Source organism: Urocitellus parryii, chromosome 9 (genome assembly GCF_045843805.1).
Source record: "Urocitellus parryii isolate mUroPar1 chromosome 9, mUroPar1.hap1, whole genome shotgun sequence".
Lineage (NCBI taxonomy): Eukaryota > Metazoa > Chordata > Mammalia > Rodentia > Sciuridae > Urocitellus > Urocitellus parryii.
Genome location: NC_135539.1, coordinates 36,125,649 through 36,148,194, shown reverse-complemented (window position 1 = coordinate 36,148,194; position 22,546 = coordinate 36,125,649). Strand labels below are relative to the sequence as shown.

The window sequence follows — 22,546 nt, the reverse complement described above, 5'->3', positions numbered from 1 at the left end:
TAGCCCACAGTTTGAAACACAGGTGCATGTCTGTAGCCACTACACAATTCCAAACAGGATTGACCCTTCTCCTACCCCAAGCCCTGAAAACCCTACTGCCCTTTTGCCCATTACCTCCCATGCTATAGGCCAAGGCGCCAGTCCTTGCTGTCTTTTTGAAACTGCCTTACACTTGTGTGCTCAGTGTCTGCATTGCATGCTAATGTCCTCTAAGAAGATGGACTCAGAGTAACCTTGGAAACTCAGAGCAATGATGAGAAACAGAATCCAGTCCGCTGAGATCAGGGCTGATGAGTACACCAAAATTTAGCTAGCAGACAACGCCTCAGAATAAATATAGTCAGGATTGTCTGGGTTGGGAGTTTGGAATCTAGTTAAAACAGGCTGAAGGACTGGGGCTGTAGCTCAATGGTAGAGCGCTTGCCTAGCATGCGTGAGGCACTGGGTTCGATCCTCAGCACCACATAAAAATAAATAAAATAAAGACATTCTGTCCATCTACAACTACCAAAAAAAAAAAAATTTAATTAAAAAAAAAACAGGCTGAAATCCAGAAACCTACTAATTGAATTTTAATTGTGTTTTAGGGGCTTTATATCCCTTATCTGCTCAAAGTCTCGAGGCGGCAGGTAAGAGGTTTTAGCCTTGAAATACATAGATCTGGGGCTTCACATTGTTATTTGTGTATTTTTAGATGTGGTTTTGGTATGCTTCATAGTTGTAAGAGTCCTTATCTTTTGGAGATACAGCTGAAATGTTTATCAAATAAAACAGTGAGCCTGTCACAATGGCATGCCTGAAATCCCAGAGATTTCAGAGGCCAAAGCAGGAAGATTGTTGAGTTTAAGGCCAGCCTGGGCCACTTAACAAGACCCTAGGGAGGAGACAGTACAGATAAGCTAGAATTTGCCTCAAGTTGATTGTTATTAATTATGAATGGTAAGTACTTGGGACCTTCACATTATCTGGTTTTATGTATTCTTTAAATTTTCCATTAAAACAAATTAGTTTAAAAAAAAATTCACCAAAGAAATCTAGGTCTTCTGATTTTAGCTACATCTGTGCTCTTACCTGCTTTGCTTATTTGAGGATGTGCCATTTGTGGGAACTGGAAAGACCCTTATTCAGATGTTCTGTGGTGGGACTTGGTCACTTTTTTAAGAGTGAAAGAATCTGTAACAACAGAAAAATACCAGCAGCTGTTTGTTTGAAGGTTAAGGGCTCTTGATCCTGGAGAAGGGAAGGTTCAGTCTGAGCAGTTTCTGTTGGCACAATATTCTTGTATATGAACGAGGAACCTGGTGTACTTCCCCCAGGGAAGCCTACTTAAATTACCTGTATGGAATCCACACTGGCTCACTAGGCCTTATTATCACCATTGAATGGGTGGCTGAAAAGCCAGAGGCCCTGAACAAACCACAGAGTCCTCACCTCCCTCCTCCTCCTCTAGAAGGTACAGCCTAGAAGACTCTCCTGTCTCCCAGACAACTTGCATCCTGCCATTCTGCCTCAAGGCCAGAAGAGAGACCCCATAACTTTTTTTTTTTTTTTTTAAACCAGGGAATGAACCCAGTGGTGCTTAACCACTGAGCCACATTCCTGGCCCTTTTTTCTATTTTTGATTTTGAGATAGGGTCTCCCTAAGTTACTGAGGCTGGTTGAACCTCAGTCCTCCTGCCTTAGCCTCCTAAACCAACATATAATTTTTTGAGTGTCCTTCCAGCCCAAAGTCTGTGCTTTATAGAAAACTGAAGATTTTCAAACTGGGATTGGCATTTGCTTTTCAAAAAGAAGTAGACTAAGAGAGTTTCTCAGATAAAAATCCCTATAGCCTCATAAAAGTACTTTTTTATCCCCCTATTTTATTTCCCATCAGAGGTTCATGTGAAAAGCATTTTAAGTTTCAAAAGCTCCCTATGTCTGAGAAGTTGATCGAGGTTCTAGCCCAAAACAAGTGAAACAGATCACATTTTTTATCTCTTGTCTTAGAATACAGCTTGTCCTTTGCTGCCTCTCCTCTCCTCAGTTAGATTTCAAGGCTAAAAACACTTTTGTTGCCACAACCTTCTCACCTCCACGAAAACCCTTTTTTTGTGCCCAAGCTAGTGGCCACTCTCTAAGCCTTTCTCTCTGTGCCTGGCTTTTTTACTTCTCATGTGAGTACCTTCCTTCTTCCTAACCTCTGGACCTGGCCCTGACCGCCCAGCACCTCGTGTCCTTCCTGTCCTCAGACTTCTCTGTTTTTCTTTTGTTTTGATCATATTTTTTTCTTTTTTCTTTTTTTTTTTAATATTTTTTAGTTGTTGATGGACCTTTATTTTATTTATTTGTATGTGGTGCTGAGAATCAAACCCAGTACCTCACACATGCTAGGCAAGCACTCTACCACCGAGCCACAACCCCAGCCCCTCATTGTTTTTTTAATACCTTGTTTATTTATGTATTTTATGTGGTGCTGAGAATTGAACCCAGTGCCTCATATGTGTTCAGCAGGCACTCTGCCTCTAAGCCACAACCCACCCCTGTGTGGTCTCTTTTGAAAAAAAGAACTTTTGCCTGGCTTTAAAAGCCACTGAGGGTCCTTCCCTTACATTCCTGGACCTTCTTCCCTCTCCTTTGAACACAGTGTAAACACCACTTCCACAGTGTTAGCTTGTGCAGGGACAGTGGGACATCACTGCTCTGATCATTCACCAGCTATTTATACAATGTCGGTATGCCAAGAGGAATACACAAAGGGCAGCCACATCCCTAACTGTCTAGGGCAAGCAGATCCACCCTGAGAGCTATGTGGTAAGAGAGATGGTGACTTCTTTGGGAAATCTGAAGAAAAAGGTCACTTGGATTTGGCATAATGAGGAAATCACTTTGTGATTGAGATGGAGCTTGGCCTGATTACACTCTAGTGGAATCTAATGGGTGGAAATGGAGAGTTTTACTTTGGGCACCCACATGAGCCCATGCTGTATGCAGGCCAGCCAGTGAACAAGTGTGACCAGAGCAGAAGGAATTAGGACTGGCGTGATAAATAGACCCTGGGTTGTAGAGGGCTTTGCAATGCAAAACAAAGAGGGTGAATTTGGCTCCTGAGACTCCAAGGAACTGTTGCAGGCTTAATGTAGGGGTGATGGGATCATGTGCTCTTTTAAAGGGTAAATCTTGTAGAGCCATGAAAGAGAGTGGGCAGTAGGGGGAGAGGGAAGATGGGGGAGAGGAGCTGGAATGCCTCATCAGTGTAATTATCACAGCAAACCATTGCCAGTAACCTGGGGCACAAGAATCTCCTGCAATCAAGTAACCAGTCCTCTAGTCCAAAGCACATTCCTACATGGCTGCAAGTGTTTGTGGTGATGCTTTTTTCCATTTCCCAGAGGGCTGATGTGGGATTAGTGACCTAAAGAAGCACCAGTCTTCTGAGGACTGGATTGAGGGCAGCCGGCAAGAGCAACCCTGGAGGCAATAAGAAGGAGGCTTTGGGGGGGTGGACAGGGTCCAGCTCAAGGCCATCAGAGACATGTAACTAGATGGGCCCTTGGGTGTTACTTCTCATTGTAGCACCATCTCAGGAGAGGATTACTTAGCAATTACTGCTTTGCTACAATTCCACAGGCCAGCTTTTTTTTATTTTTAAGTCCTTGAGTGCTTTAAATGTAGAAGAAACTATGTAACCATCATTTAGAAAGTCTTGTTTTCCAGCTGAAGCCTGTTGGATAAGCTTAATTTCTCTAGCTCAGATAAACTTAATTTCCCTAACTTTGATGTGCATACAGAGAATTGCTTAATTCTCCTTTTTGCAACATGTTTCTCCAGCTGCTCAAAAGCTTGGTCCCCCCCCCCTGACAGAAATGCAAACAATTTAAGGTCTGTGATACAAATTGCTGTTTATTAGAACAAGGGCAGTGGGCATGGTATCTTTTCTCATGATGGATTTATCTGGAGTTGGTGGCTGTTTTCCTGGACCTCCATGCCTCACAGGAGATAGCAAGGCCACACTGGTTTCCTCCACCCTCTGGTATTATTGCCTTCCTGCCCAGCCACAGACAGCCCCACACCCTCATGAAAAGAGTGCATGAAGTCTGTTCCTTGTATTTGATCTGACTGGAACTGATTCCTGAGGCTACCTCTGCTTAGACCTTTCAAACAAAATAGGCCTTTTGATAACCTTGTTTTATTTATTTGTTTGTTTAAATATTTATTATTTTTAGTTTTTGGTGGACACAACATCTTTATTTTATTTGTGTGTGGTGCTGAGGATCGAACCCAGCGCCCCGTGCATGCCAGGCGAGTGCGTTACTGCTTGAGCCACATCCCCAGCCCCGAAAACCTTGTTTTATAAAATGAGGATTTCTACAACACCTTAGCACTCTTCCTAAATAGCTCATTCATCTAAGGGTAGGGCAAAGGAGGGCTAATCTGGGAGCTGTCCATTGGGGTTTGTCTTCTCCCTCGGCGGATGCCTGGCATGCACCGTCCATCCAAGGGTGGCTGAGGGAAGAACTCTCTGCTGTGGATGCCAAAACCACAACAAATGACAACTTTCCGTTCTGTCATCTCTCTCAGCTTCACTGCTGGGCAAGCAATTCATTTTTCTACCATAAAAGGGCAGCAAGACTTGTCTATGGCTGCTGTGCCTTCTGTACCACGGGGAGAAAACAGAAGAGCAGAGAAAGGCACTCTGTAGTGGTAGAAGCCTTACTTTGTCCAGGCTTCCAAATGACAGTGGCAGCTGTGAGAAGAGGGCAAGGGCGCCCCTGCTGGACTATGTCCTCAGGCTGAGGCACATGAGCTCAGACAAGAGTGTGGGGTGTTCATCTCCATTTACCTAGTGATACATGCAACTATGAGGAGCCTGCCCAGATGGTTCTATATAGTTGGCATTTGGTTCTCTTGGTTTGTAAAGATGTTAGATTTATAAGGGAGACCCAGGAAGTCATAAAATCCAGACAACTTAAGTGTCAGCTTCTTGTAGCTTTAAGAAATCATTGAGCTTCAGGTTTTTGTTTGTGTGTGGACTTTAGGTTCAGGGACCCATACATGTCCCTAATGGTCTATCAGTGTACAGTCAATTAAAGATGAGCCACAGAAACCTTGACCAATAAAAATAGTTTTTTGTGAGTTATATACTTTGGGAAAGTATATCATCTTTGTAGTATAATTTATAAAACTCATGTGTCTTTTAGATTATTGTAAATAAGTGTTGTTCAAAATTAGTACAGGGTAGAGAGCAGATGCTTTGCAGGTTTTTGTTTGCATGTTTTTTGTTGTTTGGTACCAGGGATTGGACCCAGGGGCGCATAACCACTGAGCCACATCTCCAGCTTTTGTTTCGTTTTGTTTTTGTATTTTATTTTGAGATAGGGTCTTGCTGGCTTGCTTAGGGCCTCACTAAGTTGCTAAGGCTGGCTTTGATCCTCCTGCCTCAGCCTCCCGAGCCATTGGGATTACAGGCTTGTATCACCATGTTGGCCTGCTTTGCTTTTTTGACAATGTAAACATACTTTGAGACAGTGTCTGCAAAATTTCTGCTCCATGCACCTTGGCAGAGGGACTGGGATGCCATCCTGACACAAGCTAGCAGGTGTTGGAAAAGGAAAGCTGCGTGACCTTCAAGAGCCGCACAGTCAGATCATGACCTCTGCGCAGATCTCAGACTGAGGTCCCAGTTGTCACCTCCTTGTTCTTGCAAGTGGTGAAAGTATTCCTCTAAAGAACAGGTTCGCTTTGTCATTTAAACTTACCTTCTCTCTGACTGCACATCTGATTGCATAGCAGTTGCTGGAATTGAACCGAGCACATTCCTAAGGGAATAAAAGTTCTGTACAAGAATCTTGCTGATCTGGAAATTTTAGGAGGAAAATAAGGGTTTTAAAGGTTGAATGTTATTACCCAGATAGTACTGTGGTCAGAATAGCTTCTAAGGTCACTGGCTCAAAATCAGAAGTCATTCCTAAAGGAGAATATCATTGACTAGAAGTGGCTGGAACAAGCTCAGCATGAGAAACTCGGGGCTCACATGCCCAGACCCTGTTCTGAAGCTGTAAGAGTGCTTTAAAACCTTACATGTTGGGTCCAGGAAACCCACTGGATAGACAACCTTAAGATGGAAAGTTTACAGGTTTTTTTTTTTGTTTGTTTGTTTGTTTTTTTTTTTGTCAATGGGCCTTCATTTAATTTACTTACATGTAGTACTTAGGATCGAACCCAGTGCCTCACACATGCTAGGCAAGTGCTCTACCACTGAGCCACAGCCTTTGTTGTTGATTTTTTTATTATTATTATTATAAAACCTTTCTAGGTTCCCTATTTTCTCACTAGCATAAAACTAAATCTCTCAATCTATGGAAGAGCTGATTGGTGTCATCTCCATGGCCTTCACTGCCCTGGGAATGCATAGGTGATGCCCAGGAGCAGCCCTCTCACTATGCTCCTCACATGTTCTTTGCTTATAGAAGCCTCTAAAGCCCTTGTTTTTTGCTAGTGACAAGTGGATTTCATCTTATAAGACAATTATTAATTCTAAGTAAGTATAATTTTTAAGGCCAATTTTTGAACAAATAGCATTTCCTTCTTTGAATGAGAGTCTCCTGCCCCATCCTTCTCCATCTCTGCATGCCTGGGCATCCTGGCCATGTGGTGACCAGTTGAGAGACATCAGCCTGCTTACTTCCTAATTTGGTCACAGTATGCTTCAGGCAATCTTGCCTAACTTTAGAAAAACACAAACACGGGGAGTAGCTCTGATATAGCAAAGGGGAATTTCCTTTTAGCAGAAGACCTGCAGTTCCCTTCTTATTTCCTCTAAAAAGAGGAAGTGACACTTTGGGAGGTCCTGGATCACTCTGAAGTTCCCTCTTTAAGCCTTGCTTCTACATGCTGGCTTCTTCCTAACTAGTTCCTCCTCTTCCCTTTCTCATCCTCCTTAATGCCAGCCAACATTTAAAGAGTTTAAGTTTATTCTTACGGATATCCATGTTCCACTAGATAATGGGTGTTCATTAACAGAGAGCAGATAAATACATTTAGGCACATTGATACTTTGGCATACACCAGGGATAAGTAAACTTCTTTTATAAAAGAAGAGAGTAAATATTTTATGCTTTGCAGACAATACAGTCTCCCTCTAGCTGTTCTGTCCTGCCTTTAGCATGAAAATAACCATAAACAATTGATTGTGACTGTGTTTCTATATAATTATGTTTACAGAGATAGGCAGCAGGCCAGATAATGGCAGTATGGATATGGAGCTGGCTCCAAGATATTGAGTGAATAAAACAATATGTGGAGTAGTGCGGGTATACTGTGCTCACATTTGGGTCTTAAGTGGAACAAGGAAGATAATGTTTGGTGACATACATAAAAGTGATTTGGGAGGGTAGATAAGGGATTGGTAGCATGAATTGCTTTGGGGGAGGTTCACTGAGGGCCATGGGTGGGGGCTATGCACATACTACTTTTTCAGCAGAAAGAATTGCACCCACTTTCATCAACTAGTTACATCTGAACCTTCAGAGCAAAAGAATTTTGCTTCAAGTGAACTCAAAAGGTAAAAATGTAGTTATTAAGATACGCTTGTGTATTTCAAGTAAAGGCTTCTTTCACTACATGAAAAGAAGCACTGTGCCTCAGTCATAGGTGAGGTGATAGGCTTTGTGTTAAGTGGGAAGGAGCTGGAACTGGGCCATGCTGCCTTTTGTGCTGGTCTTTCTGATCAAGCCTCGTTTATACCACCCACTCAGGAGCAGGACAGGATGCAGCCAGTGAGAAACCGTGGACCAGAAGTCATATCCCCATGGGAATAGATCCAGCTTTTACTAATTAGGATTCAAGATCACTTCCAGCCATTTCCTTTTCCCAGAGACTCTTTCTGACTAACAAATAAGAATGGGTTCTGAGTCACTGAGCTTTGCCGGGACCAGTTCTTAACATGTATGCTGTGGGTTACGAGACTTGTGGATGAAGTTGTTACATAAAACAACAGTTCACTTTGGTGTATGTGAGGAACCAGTAGAAGGTTTAGCAGTGAATCCCTCTGCTTAGAAGGCAGTGTGGACAGAAACAACTGAAGAACTTACATCTGGTGGTCAGCTTCAGGCATAGCTCCCTCCTCTATCTTCCAGGCAAGCACTCTTTAAACAACCAAACTAAGCCTTTTCCAAGCTTAATTCGCAGCCTTATTTGCCATCATCCAGTTTTTCTACAAAGTTTTGTGTAGGAATGTTAGAAATAGTAGCTTTTGAAATCCCTTCTTGAAAACATGGAGATTTGTGGGAAAACGGAGGCAATTACAACGATGTGAAGTCTCCTTCTGTAGAGGAGGGGCCTGGCCACCAGCCCAGGCCTGCTCTGCATCACTTGTCTTGGCTTGGGCTGTAAAAGCATTCATTGGGCAAGTTCTGCTGAACCAGCAGGCCTTGCTTTTTATGAGAGAAGTCGTTTAAAACCTCGGAAATATGTTTGAAAGATGCTTGTGTAGTTTCCTCTGACCTCAATTTCATACACTGGCACATCTCCAGTATTGTGAAGTTAGTGCTGATGTACTCCCTGCAGGTGGTCAGGGACCTGCATCCACTCCAGAGAGAAAAGGCAGTGCCTTACTTAATTGAGGACACCAAGAAGTTGTGCTTTACCATACATGTTTACCCCTAAAGGGAAGCTGGTCTTTTAAAGAATGAATTTAAAATTAACACTCTGCCTTTCTCTCATATACACATATACTTACACTTGCTATTGTCACTGGCACCACATTTCCCCATCTCTGTCAGGGCTCATTTCTTTGGTGCTTTTAACCTTGAAACCTCTATTGTATGCTTCTTCGTTCATCTTCTGCTTTTGCATTATTAATGGATCTAGAGCAATCCAGTCAGAACCCTGACACTACTAATTACTGCTTAACCAAGAAGTGAGGAGCAGAGAGCACAATGGGTCACAAGATGGTGTCCTCACAATAAAATCCTGCTGTCGTGCTGAGTGGCAAGGTGTCTATCTTCTGTGTATTGAGGGTACAGCTAGATTGTCCCGCTTAAGCACATGTTGACCACCCTGCAGGCAGGCATGGAGATGCTCTTCACATTGGTCATCCTATGCTTGCTTTCTCCGTTACACAGAGAAAGAGATTCATTTCTTTCAGAACTTTCAGCATCACAGAAGAGTCCCCGTGAGGACAGGGCTCTTTGCATGGCAGCAGAGCCAAGAGAAGACTACAGGAAGGGCAATGCAGGAGCGTACAGGGAAGTAGCTTCAGCCCTCATACTGCCTGTGTGTGTTTGTTAGCCTGAAACCTCCAGGTGTAAGTAGACTCATCTTAAGTCAGGTCTCCACCAGCCCCCAAGTCACAGTTCCATGATTTACACATTCATTGTATGTGTGTAATTAGAAGATCTGAGGTTGCTGGGACAGAGCTGTGCTGTCCCTGATATTGGGATAGCAAGCAGTCGCTGGCTGTATTCAGGAGCATGGTCAGCGGGGCCTCTGCCCACTAGCCCAGGACACTCCTACCACCTATATGAGGTGCATTTCCTTTTCTGTGGATGTGGTAGTACCGCCCGTCCTGCTCTGTAAGGTTGTCTGCTGTGATCAGGTGTGAGGGAAAGGCACCTGATGCTGATGTGAGCTGGCTGGGGGTGCTTAGGCACGAGCACTTCTTTCTGCCACAGCCAGTGAGACATCCTAGGCTTTAATGCTACCTGGGAATCCTTAAAATGATAGAGTACCAAAACTCATTCAATTGCTGAGCACTGCTGTCCTTGTCATTTCAGAGGAACAGGAAGTAAAGGGGGACTTTAAGCCAGGTGCAGAGGTGCATGCCAGTAATGCCAGCCACTTAGGAGGAGGAAGATCACAAGTTCAAAGCCAGCCTCAGCTACTTAGTGAGACCCTGTATCAAAAAATAAAAAGGGCTAGGGGTGAAGTCCAGGAGGAAAGGGAAAACTACTTCTAAGTAATATTTTTAATTATTGAAAACAGGAAAGCCATTTTGAGGAGATAGAGCTTATATTTTTCTTGAAAAGACAACAACTGCATGAAAGTAAGGGTGATCACAAACAGCAGGAAGTGGGTGACACCCTGATAACACACCTCCTGCTCCTGAGAGGGGCTGCCTTTTTTTCTTCTTCTCTTTTTTTGTTTTGTTGGGTTTTTTGTTTTGTTTTATTTAAGTAGTCAAATATGGCCATAATTGAGAGAGTCATGGTGAGTCATGGTTCCCAAAACTGAAAGTAAATTCCATCACTTTTCCCATGTTTCACATACCAGGAAAAATGCTGCCACAGCTTATAGCAGAGGAAAGGAGCACTAGCTCTAAATCAGCCCCTGGAGCCAGTGCCCCCTTTCCACCAGCGCCCCCACACACACACACACACACACACAATTTGGCACATGGGTCCTGATGACAGTGCTACATTGTGGGACTTCTGTTTCATTGTATTGGCTGTCTCTTCATTGTGGGTGAGAAGCACAGCAGAACCAAGTCTACCCCAGAGCCTCTCAGATCCACTTGAAAACAGTGGAGTTCCTTTGTTCAGTTCTTTGAATGTTTTTAGTTTCGTTTTTGTTTTCTGTTCTTTTAATAATTTGATTTCAGGGTCCTAAATTTGATGAACACAACGCTTTGCACAGTAATGTTAGCTACTGTCATTTATCATGATATTGTAAAGCTATATCATACTTTATCTAAAGTAACACTTTTATTGGTAAGAAAGTGAATCATCAGCCTGGCACAATGGCTCACACCTGTTATCCCATCAGCTATTATCCCAGAGGCAGAAGCAAGAAGGTTATAAGTTTGAGGCCAGCTTCAGCAACTTAGACCAGTTTTAAAATAAAAAGGGCTTACTCATGGTAAAGGCCCTGTGTTCAATTCCCAGGACCAAAAAGAAAATGAGTCACCCAACAAAATTTTGCATATCCCATTTCAAAAAACTGAAGTAGGCCTATAAATACTGACAAGAAAGGCTGCCCAAGAAAGACACTACCAGGGGAACAAAGAAGGACATGTAGGTATAAAGGATATGTCTGCTAAGTACATGCTAAGTGTGTTGTTTTTTTAAAATACTTTTAGTGTAGATGGCTCAATACCTTTATTTTATTTATTTATATTTATATGGTGCTGAGGATCAAACCCAGTGCCTCACACATGCTAGGCAAGTGCTGTACCAATGAGCTACAACCCCAGCTCCACATGGTAAGTTTTTTTCTGGAAGGAAACAAACTGGGAAAGGGAAGGCTTGAGACAAGAGGAGCCTTCTCTCTTTGTTTATACCTTTCTGAAATTTCTAGCATATATGTATGTGTTGTGTGTGTGAGTGTGTGTGTGTGTTTTCAGCAGTTTAGACAGAAACTTGGGAAAAATAAAACAGGATAGAAACCCAGATGTAGCCAAATGCCACACACACACACACACACACACACACACACACACCCAGACCCAGCATTTGGGCTGTCTGATTGAACCAGCCAATAGTTCCTGCCTCTCTTGCTTTATGGTTTCCAAATATGTGAATGTGTCATATTATGTACAGTTGTTACCTTGGTTTCATTTACTGTCTACTTTCATTCTTTATAACTTCATACTCTACCTTTCTCTTAATATAAAAATAAATGAGAAGAGGACTCATTGCAGGAAATGACTTCAGCTTTATGCACTTCTGCACTTCTGACAGTGGAGTGAAAATGTGGTTTCCCACTGGCCACCCATAGGATTCCAGGACTGTAATAGGAATGTTCCATTTCCATAAGCCAGAACTTCCCATCTAGCTGTTCAGCTAGAAAATAGAACATGCTTGTGGCATGGAGCAGGAACTCTAAGCACATCCATATGAGCTAGGTAAGACCTCTGTGTCTTAGGAGCTTGGTTTCCTCTTCTGAAGAATGGAGGTGATAATGACACCCTTCTTGCCTCCTGGGACTGTCTGAGGTGGCAGGAAAGAATGTCTGCAGGATTCTCAGCACTTTAACTTCAGGTCCTTGGAAATAAATGGATTCATTTATCTTTTCCTTCCCTTGCGGCTCAGAAAAGCAGACATATGATTACCATTTTTATTGTTCTTGGTTTCCTCTTCTTTTGGGTCCTTTAATTTTTCTCTTCTGGAATGGGACCTGCTTACCTTAGAATCTTGCCAAGGAGGAGAGCACTTGGACCTAAAAGAAATTTCAGATGTCACATAGGTCTGCAATGAGACCTTTCTGTTATTTTTGTACAAGAGTTGGATGGGAGTAGACTCTCTGGTTTCTAAAAATTCCATGTGTCTTTATTTCTGGGCTTTGATTTTGAGCCAGGTATTCCTCACAGATAGATTCAATTCACTATAGTAACAAATCCAGTTAGAATAGTCAGTGCTTCTGCTTTTATCTTTTAAATTTCTGTGGTTAATATGCCATTGCCACAAATGGCACTATCTTTGGAAGCTTCCTTGACAAGTTTCCCGAACCCGTTCACATATTTTTTAAAAAATGGTTGATAACTACAGTTCTAAACACAGCCAGACAATTTAGACAAATCACTGGGGGGCCTGGCAGGTGATTTATCCCACACTGTGACTCTGATGGTTCAGACCAACAGGACTTGATCAGCAACACTTGATAACATTCAGACTCAGACTGCTTGCTGTGTGACTGTCAACAGACCATTATTCTGACTTTCCTCATCAGAGAAATGGGGTGCCCCTTTGATTCTACTCTAGCTCTCCTTCACTGTAATTGTGAGAAGCAAATGAAGCTGAGCTGAGGCACTTTGACAGAGGTGTCAGGAGCCCCAGAGACCAAGCAGCTGCTTAGTTATCCTTGAGAGTCTAGAGAAGGGGACACTGTGTAGTTCTAGTTCAGAAAGGAGAGGTTGGGTACCCTTCCTCTAGGATGCTCAGTGTATTGGACTGACCATCTCTTTAATGATTGGTTATCAAAGAGAAAGTTCTCCATGGAAGACTGATGCAAAGCTGTGTATTTTCCCCAGGAATGAAATAGGATAGAGGATCCTAGAGAGGCATCGCAAGTCAGGAACAAAAATGAAGTGGAGTTTATTATTGTGGGTTAAGTTATGTAGGGCCTTAAAAGTGAAGCTGTTGGGGCTAGGGCTCAGTGCTGGAGCATTTGCCTATCTGCATGAGACCTTAGGTTCCATCCTCAGCACTGGAGGGGAAAAAAAAAGAAAAAAAGTGAATCTGTTTATTCAGACACATTTGTGTAAAGCTCACTGTGGACGGAGATTCTAGCTGTATTCTTTCTGCCATGTTTTTATAGTGTGTGCTTCATGGAATTTTTTTACATAGTTTTCTACAAGGTCAGTACTGAAAAATGCATCACAGTGCTACAAATGTAAAGAATTAACATTTTGGAAATGTTTCACTTTTTTCTAAGCCTCCTTAGCATACATATTTAATTACAAGGCATGAGGATTAATGGGGCTTTGAATATTTAAAGCTTTTCTCTTGAGATTAACTTGATTTAATTACTCCTGAGATAGGCATTTTCGGCCTTGCCGTTTGGAGGATGAGTGTGAGAGGAGAGGGGGCGAAACTATGACTTCTTTTGGCTTTTACCTTCCTTCCCTGAGACACCCCCTCGCCTCTCACTTTTAGCTCATCCATTTATCTTTCTAATTTTGGGAGGAAAGAAGATAATGATTGGTTGACAGAATTTGCTTTTGTGGGATTGATCTTATAATTCATCTCTTTCAGAGTAATAATTTTAGTGTGTATCCCTTAGCATCCAGGAAAATAAGGTAACAAAAAATTTCTGTTCTGGGCTGGAGTGATGATTCAGTGGAAGAGTGCTAGACCAGCATATGTGAGGCACTGAGTTTGATTCTCAGCACCACATATAAATAAACTAATAAATAAAATAAAAGTCCATTAACAATTTAAAATATATTCTGTTCTCCTAAAGACTCAATCCTCTCTTGCATCCTGACGTGTTCCCAGAGGCCTGTTCAGAGAGGAAGGCAGGAACAAATACAGTTCAGTAGGAGTGCCTGGGCCCAGAAGGGGTTCCTAATATTATCTCCATTCACCCATCTAATTCTGAAGACACAGACACGATCCCCTGGAACAAGGAAGAGGAGATGATTTTGTCCAAGATGGTTTTACTGTGTTCTTTTCCATCTTTGGTGTGTCCACCCATTTCCAGTGGTTGGTGACCACAGGCAGCCTGCCTAGTACTGAAGGCTCGTGACTACTTCCATGGTCTGGCTCCTATAAGAGGCACAATGTGGAATGAACAGCCAATAGCAAAGATGGTGGGAGTAAGGGAGAGCAGAGGTTTGGCCCGTGGAAGTGACTCCATCTAGAGTGTAACTCACCACCAAGAATCCTGGGCACCCTTGTCAACACTGGGCCTGAACTCTAACAACAGGGCCCTGGGTTGTTGAAAGATTGTCCTGCTCTACTCCCATACCCTCCTGGGCTGCCTGAAGCCTGTGGGTTGAAGAAACACAATCCACCCCACTGGGAACTCCTGGGAACCCTTTTCTTGGAAAAATGAAGTATTTTACTGACCTCTTCTTTGTCTACCTTAAAAATAATGAGGCATATCATTTGATTTGCTAGAGGAGAGAACCCACAAAGGCAAAAGGAAGTTTTGTTTTCCTTACAGTTTTGGAAGCAGGAATCCTGTCTCTGCCTGGCAGAGTGGGGAGCTACCATATCAGTGACTTTGGTGTTGGGTCTTAAGGGTGAGGAAAGGATACCATGTGTTACAGTAGAGAAGAGAGTGAGTTTCCAAGGTAGAACAGGAGTGGCGCCCATTTAGACAGCTGTTAAGTCTCTGTCAAGATAGCAGTAAGTTTCTTTCCCTCTAGAACAAGGAACAAACACGCAGCCTGGAGGAATTGGGAGAGCCACATGGATGATTTCTGCTGCTGTTCCATCTCATAGGCCTGGTCTGTAGACCCAGGGAGCTAAAGATATGCAGGCCAAGCCCATGGGAGTGGTACCTGGTGCTTCCAAGAGTCAACAGGTATCTGAATCTTAGGTGACCCTCTTCCCTTCATGCAGAGGTTTAGCTCAGGAAACCCAGCCATGGGATACTGTGACGTATCAAAGCCAGAGCCCAGGACTAACTGAACAGAATTGCTGTTTTGCTGCTTGGTTCTTCATATGCCACCATCTAGTTTGACCTTGTCCATTCTAACTCAACGTACTCCACCTTCTCTGCTGACGGGCAGCTGGTCAGAATGGCACCATGCTCTGTAAACAGAAGCATGCTTACCTCCATCTAGTGAACAAGCTGGAAAGGCCTCTCTCCTGTTTGTCTCTTCTCTGTGTGATGGCCAGAACAATAGGCTGTGTACCACTCAGCTTATCTAGACGCTGGTTGTCTACAGCCATTCCACAACCCTATGATTGGTGGCCATCTACTATTGCGCTGCCCTTGTTGTCCTCGTGCTACTTAATAGGGACACGGAGGCTTGAAGTTAAATGCATAGTCCTGGCAGAGTGTGGATTGAGGGTGGTACCTCTCTCCCTCACCAGACTTAAAGAAGGTCTTTGTATATGTTCATAAAGTTCCAGTAAAGGAGATAGGTTAGGGTCTGTGGCCTTGGTCTCTTCACAGAGGGTGTGAATGGCACAGGCTACCTCAGGTATGGGGAGCCCTCTGACAGTGCCACTGGCACCATTTGGAGATACATACTTTGAGTTCTTCTTATTCCAATAAAATAGCTACTGTGAGTAATTGAGCACATGTGTTTTCTCTCTTTTTGTACAAGGGATTGAACCCACGGGCATTTAACCACTGAGCCACATCCCCAGCCCTTTTTATTTTTTATTTAGAGACAGGGTCTCTAAGTTGCATCATACCAGGTCTTTTGTTTTCCCTGATTTTTTTTTTTTTTTAGAGAGAGTGAGAAAGAGGGAGAGAGAGAGAGAACTTTAATATTTATTTTTCAGTATTTGGCGGACACAGCATCTTTGTATGTGGTGCTGAGGATCGAACCCGGGCCGCACACATGCCAGACGAGCGCGCTACCACTTGAGCCACATCCCCAGCCCCTTCCCTGATTTTTTGATGAAGAAGCAGAGGCCAGGACCTTCACATTGTCACACAGATACCTCTGGGAAAGACCACAGTTCAAGCTCCTCACCATGGTCCAGGCCAAAATTAATGCTGGGTTCTGGACACAGAACAGAAGTGGAAGATCTGAAGCATATTTAAGAATAGAATGGAAAGGACTAGCTAGTGGAATATGGGCGGTGGCAAGGAGAAAGGAAGATTCAGATTCTTTGCTTGATCCAGTTCTCAGTGCTCTCATCATGCCTTCCTTCTCTAAGTTTTCTTTGCCTTATAAGCGGCAAATCCAGTTCTCACTTTCTTCCCTACTAAACTGGTATCCAGAAATATGCTCTGTCACCTTCATTGTGAGAAACTACCACTCTAGCACTTCTCATGGAGCAGGATTTCCAGTCATTGCTTATGGAGAATGGGATGCCCAGGAGCCCAGGCCAGGAACAACTATGGTGACAGCAGTGATGATGGAGCAGGAGCTAACATTTGTTAGTTATTACTGTGTGCTAGCCTCCTCACTGAGTGCTGGGAGTATATCCTTTCATTCAGCCCTGTTCAGTCCCTGTACAGACGAGGAAACTCAGGGGAAAAAAAAATAAACAAAAACAAAAATATATAAAATATATAAGTTTTTAAACTTATAGGTGAGGAAATTACAGCTGGCAGAGGTGAGGTCACTCACTCAGACATACTCTGACCCAGGAAGACTCTTCAGGTGTACCCAGAGTCAGCCTCCTGACTACCACACTTTGTGGGAACTCCAAGCCATGAGAGTCTTGGAATCTTCTGTAGGATGATGTTACTGATATGTATTTGAGTTGTGAGGTGTGTCAGTCGTTGATGATTGTTCATTTCCTTTCTAAGCCTGTCATAACCCTTAATGTTGGGCAGATCCTATCTGAAAAATATGGATTAAATATTTATGTTATAAAGTTTCAAACAATATAAAGCTCTCTTAGATATTTCTTTCCACCTGAACATTTAAAATCAATTAAAAGCCTTGTAGATGACAGTAACATAGGAAGGAAGATTTTTCTTCTTGGGTCTAGTGAGGAGTTGACAGTTACAGCAGCCCGCCAGCAGAGGGCCCTAGAGCCATACAAATCAACCTGTATTCTGTGCAAAGTCTGAGTGCTTGCAAATTGTTGTAGTTGGTGACCCTTTGGCTCCACAGGGAGTGATTAGACAGGTGAGTGCTCTTCCCTAAGCTTGAAGAAAAAAGAAATAGATGTTGGAGAAGGTAGAAATCATAGAGAACAGCTGCCAGATCTGGTACCATCCTGGTCAGCAGGATCATCTATGTAACCTTTAAATCATAGCCTGCATCTTGTAAATCATTCCTTTATTATTATTATTATTTTTAATGTATGGACCTTTATTTTATTCATTTATTTATATGTGGTGCTGAGAATCCAACCCAGGGCCTCACATGCTAGGCACTGAGGCTCTACCACTGAGCCACAGCCTCAGCCCCTTATATGTCATTCCTTTATCTTTTTTTCTACATTTCCCATTTTTTTATCCAAAGGCAAGAAAGCCAAAAAGAAAGCTATGGGGGCTGGGGATGTGGCTCAAGCGGTAGCGCACTCGCCTGGCATGCATGCGGCCTAGGTTCAATCCCCAGCACCACATACAAACAAAGATGTTGTGTCCGCCGAAAACTGAAAAATAAATATTAAAAATTAAAAAAAAAAGAAAGCGTATGGTTCTCTGATTAGAAATTACACCCTGCAGTGGGTAAGACCTGGTTCATGCCCACTTTTAATGAGCATTGGTGGCATTGCTCAGGCCTCCAGAAGCAAGGTGGCAGGAGAGGGGTCTCCTTGACTAAGGCCAAATGGTCTCTTGAGTCATGTGCATTTGTTCTGAGATGAACATCTTGGCCACTTAAAAAGAATGTCAGCACAAAATTGAATTGTTTCTGCCTTCCACATTGTGTAAGCTATACATCAGAATGCTCTAAAATAGTTACAGGGTGTGTATGGTCTGCAGAGCTATTTTATTTTAAAATATTTTATTTGAATCCCAGCTGGATTCACACCTGGTCATAGATTGGGCCTTTAGTTAGCTTTCTTAAGTTCATTTCATGCCATTAGTTTGTCTAGGTTTGGTTTTGCTTTTACGAAACAATAACTCCTACCCATAGGAAATAATGGCCCTAGGATGAGGTTATATCCACCTCCTCTGGTCCCAGCTGGATTCACACCTGGTCTTAGACCCAAGGTCAGCCTGGAATTAGCATTGCATGACAATAGCTGAAGGGGAAGTGCTTGCACCTGAAGCCAGAGGAGTTTGTATATGTCATTTATACCATACTATGTGTTTGTGACTCTTTGCTTTATCTCCCACATTAGCCAGAATGCCATTCTTTTATAAGAATAGGGACTCTGGTGGAACCTTCCTTTACTAGCTTGACTGCTCTGTTGGTGCCTCTGTTCCCTTCCTATGCCCTCTCTGGTTATTCAGGTGTCTTTTGTGTTCCCAGAGCTCATTCTTTGCATTCCAAGAGCCCCTTGGAAGCCACAGTGGCCACATAGCTGGGCAGACACAACAGGAAGCTGTGGGGAATCAGAGACCACTGGCCCCGCCTTGAAAACACACTGCAAGTGCTGCTGGGAGGTTCCCTGGCAACTGTTTTGACAGGTAGGGCTTATCTTGGTTCTGAGTCAGACTTAACTTTTTGGACCTACTGTCAGCTCTTTAAGTTTGAATAAAATTGGAAGGTGTGTGACTGGAAAAATTATCTTTGGAATGCTAAGGTGTCATCCTAGAGTTCTTTGGGATCTAGAGTTTTGTGATTTGTGTGGTTTCTGCCTGCTTTGTCCCTGTAGTCGCAGCTCAGGAGTGCCTCTTTTCCTTCAGGAAGAGCCTGGTCTTTGTGTCTTCCTGACCCTGGCACTGAACCTGGTGTCTGTGCAGAGGAAAGAACTGAGTTAGACAACAAGTGCTAGAAATCACCCTACGTGGCACCCATCCTACCACGGAAGCTTAGTAGACAGTACCTTCATTAAGTGTTCCAAAATCACTACTACTTTCCACACAATTATTTTAAAATAAAAGATGGCATTTTAATTAATCATGGGAGTTTTGCTGTACTTATGTACAGCTGCTTTTTTTCAGCCAAACTGTTCCCTGTCTACAGTTACTTTAAGGGGACCTCCCCTCTTCACACTCCTACACATGAGCGAGTACTACCTCTTCTTTGAACAGTCCCCAAGGACTCCCCACCCAGAGGATATTTCTTGTAGGGGCTTTTCCTGACTATTCAAATGGAGAGTTTCCTTCCCTATCCTCACCTTGGAACTTCTACACTCAATCCTCCAGTTCCTTGCAGTGAAAAGTTCATCACCCACGTGAAAAGTTATATCACCCATAGTTAGAGCTACTGTGACTTCTAGGGTCCTCCCTGGCAGTCTGACCTGAGGCTCTGAACATCCATCTTCCACCCTGCACTTCTCACCTGGACTCTGGCTGCTGCGGAACACGCTCACCTGGATTCTTCCCTATTGGGCCCCTCCAGGAGCTCTTCATTGCTCTCTGAGTGCTCCTCAAGATGCCTTCCACATCTGGCTGGCACCAGGCACCTTGCCAGTTTTCTCTTCCCAGCAGCTTCCAGCCACATACCTCTAGCCTTGTTGACCCTCTCCTGGGTGACTCATTCTCTCCTTGTGCAGCCTTCTCTGGCCCCACCCTTATCCAGCACTTAAAAGCCCATGGGGTTCTTCCTTGTCTCTCCCATTGTGATAGTTGGTCCCCAGACAGAGACCTTGTAGGATTTAGCCCTGTTAACCTAGTACCTGCATGGGACCTGGGAAACATGTTTGTTTGAACATGTGTGTGAGTCATGAGAAGGCACCTTTGCTGCTCCCTAGCAAAGCCCTTTTCAGAGGACCCTTATCCAGGCAAGAGTAACCAGGGAATTTTATTCTTGCCTTTTGCAGTGCAAAATGGAGGAAATAAGAGGAAGGGAAACATTCTCTTGATGTTGAAGGAACAATTCAGTGTGGGTGGGAGGAGATGAGGACCACAGCAGGGTCCATCTGGTCCTGCCAGTCAGTGGGTACATGTGCACACTTAACTTCAATTAAGCTTATAAACTTTACTTCATACCAGTCCTTTTCACCAACTGTGCCCAGCCACAGACCTGATCTATAAAGTATACACCCAGAAGTTATAAACTGGCCCCACCAACACAAACACACACACCAGGACATATCTAGGTATGTTTGATCCTCACTGACAGTATAAATGGTATTTTAGTTAGCTGTAATACATAAAATCAGATTCATTATAAAATTCCCAATATCTGACTTCTCTTAAATTAAAAAACTGGCAAACTGACTTTTTTCTCTGTCTGGCAACTATGGATCACTGTGCTTAGCTGTTAGAGTTACTAAGTTTATGTTACCTGCTTCCCATTTGGGTATTTTACATTCCCAGTCGAGACTAGTCTACTGAAAAGCAGAGATTGTCTTGTCTGTGACTCCATTTCCATTTCTCAACAGTGTCTGGCTTATTTAGTAAATACTTATTGAAAAGATTGAGTCGATCAAACCTAAGTGTCATGGCTATTTGTTTGTAAGTACCAGCAAGAGAATATAAAAAGGTGGATGCAGATTTAATTTGACATATATTCTGTGAACTCTGGAAACCTCTCTTTGTTCCCAGAACATGATCAGAGGCCAACTCCTGTTAAAATTCATCAGTAGAATGCGTCTTCATACTCCCAAGTACTATATCATGTGTGTGATTTTATTCTAAAGACTAGTTGCTTTGTTTCTTTTTGTTAAATTTAACAAACATAACCCTCCAACTTGTCATTTTTATGGATTGGGTTTCCTTAGAGTAAACCTGTATTTTAGGGGCAGCTGCTTCCAGGAAGTGTGTGCTTTTCTAGATGGAAAATCAATTGCTTTTCTGGGACTTAGTCACAGCCTCTACAGCCTATTTTTCATCTGTCCCTACGAATCATGACTTAGCATCCCCATTGAGTAAAGTAAGAAGAGGGTAGCATATGCAGGAAAGCCCAGTCTCTCTGTACTCACCACCCTTTGTTGCTGCATTATCATCAAAGATGTTGTCAGAGCCTGCTTGGGCTTCCGTGACAAAATACGAACTGCAAACTGCAGGCAGAAACATTTCTTTTCTTACAACTCTGAAAGGATTGGTTTCTCCTGGGCCTTTCTCTTTGGCTGGCACATCTTCTTGCTGTGTTCTCACCTGGTCTTTTCTCTTGTGCACCTCCATCCTCTTTTCATAAGGATACCAGTCCTCCCTACTGGCCTTAATCACTTCATATGGACATACAGAGCCATGCCACTGAGCCAAAGTAGGATGGTATCCTTATCCTCTTTTCATAAGGATACCAGTCCTCCCTACTGGCCTTAATCACTTCATATGGACATACAGAGCCATGCCACTGAGCCAAAGTAGAATGCAGTTTAAAGCCTGACAAGAGACATTGCTTCTCATGACATTTTATCCTGTTGCCCATCTGTGTTGCTGTAAGGAAAAAATGTAAGAATGAAAACTAAGATACTAGCAAACACCAGAGCATCCTGCCATTTGATAGTTCTCCACATAGTTTTCAGGAATCACTTTTAGCACTTCTCAGGGAGGGCCAAGATGATTCCCATTTGGTAATCCTCAGTCCTACCTCCCAGTCAGGACCCTCACCCCTGAGAATGGGTATACAGAATCCTTATATGGCCAGCATTCACGTTCCTCCAGTCAGCCACAGAACTGGAAGTGAGAATCCAGGTTGTAAATTAAGCCTCAGAAAGGGGAGAGGGAAGTCACATATGCCACATACTGTTAAGAGACCCAGTTCCACCATCTCAGTTGAGCACTTTGACTTCGAGAGAGGTCACTGTGGGTTGTTGGACATGAAGAAACTAACGAACAAATGGGGTGGGGATCAGGCATACTTAGAAGTCAGAGTAGCGGGGGGAGGGTGCCACTGATTAGTTTTCCTCTAATCACAACTGCTGTGAGATGGTGGAATGTCCTAAGGTTTGTCATACTTAACTGACTGTACCCCCCCCCCCAAAAAAAAAAAATCACTCCAAGAACAAGCAGAAAGAAAAGAGAATGATCTGATCTGTCTTCATCAATTAGTTCAGTACCCTCCCTTGCTTCTGGGTGTCTCTTCTTCACAGCTTCTCAACATGGCCTTGGAGTAGTCTGCCTCGTGTATAACTGAGGCATCCTTTGCAGGTGAGGAGCAGAGCAGTTTGGGATTATGGCTCAGCGATAGAACACTCACCTGACGTATTGCCTAGCATGTGTGAGGCACTAGGTTCAATCCTCAGCACCAAGAAGAGTAAGAAAAAATACATATATATCCCTCAGAAATAAAGATGATTATTTAACCACCCATATTTCTTGGTATGGAGATTAATTTCCAACTGGATATATGGGCCTATGAGTAGGGGCATAAGAACTGTAGTGTCCACAGAAATCAGATAGGCAGCAAACTGGTCAAATAGTATTCTGGTATTTCCCACAGCAAAAATTTGAAGTATAATGACACCATAACTGGAATTCACAGTGT

General features: G+C 43.2%; 1 protein-coding gene across 3 annotated transcripts in view; it reads left to right on the top strand.

The window, feature by feature from the left end:
* Rnf216 (ring finger protein 216) overlaps positions 1-22,546 on the top strand; it is a 140,738-nt gene that overhangs the window by 72,425 nt on the left and 45,767 nt on the right. The window contains exon 14 of one of the 3 annotated variants that reach the window (XM_077802660.1): positions 588-629. The exons of the other annotated variants lie outside the window; for them this stretch is intronic. Coding sequence (XP_077658786.1) covers positions 588-629 — 42 coding nt within the window. The remainder of the gene's footprint in view (positions 1-587; positions 630-22,546) is intronic. 3 annotated transcript variants of the gene reach the window in all.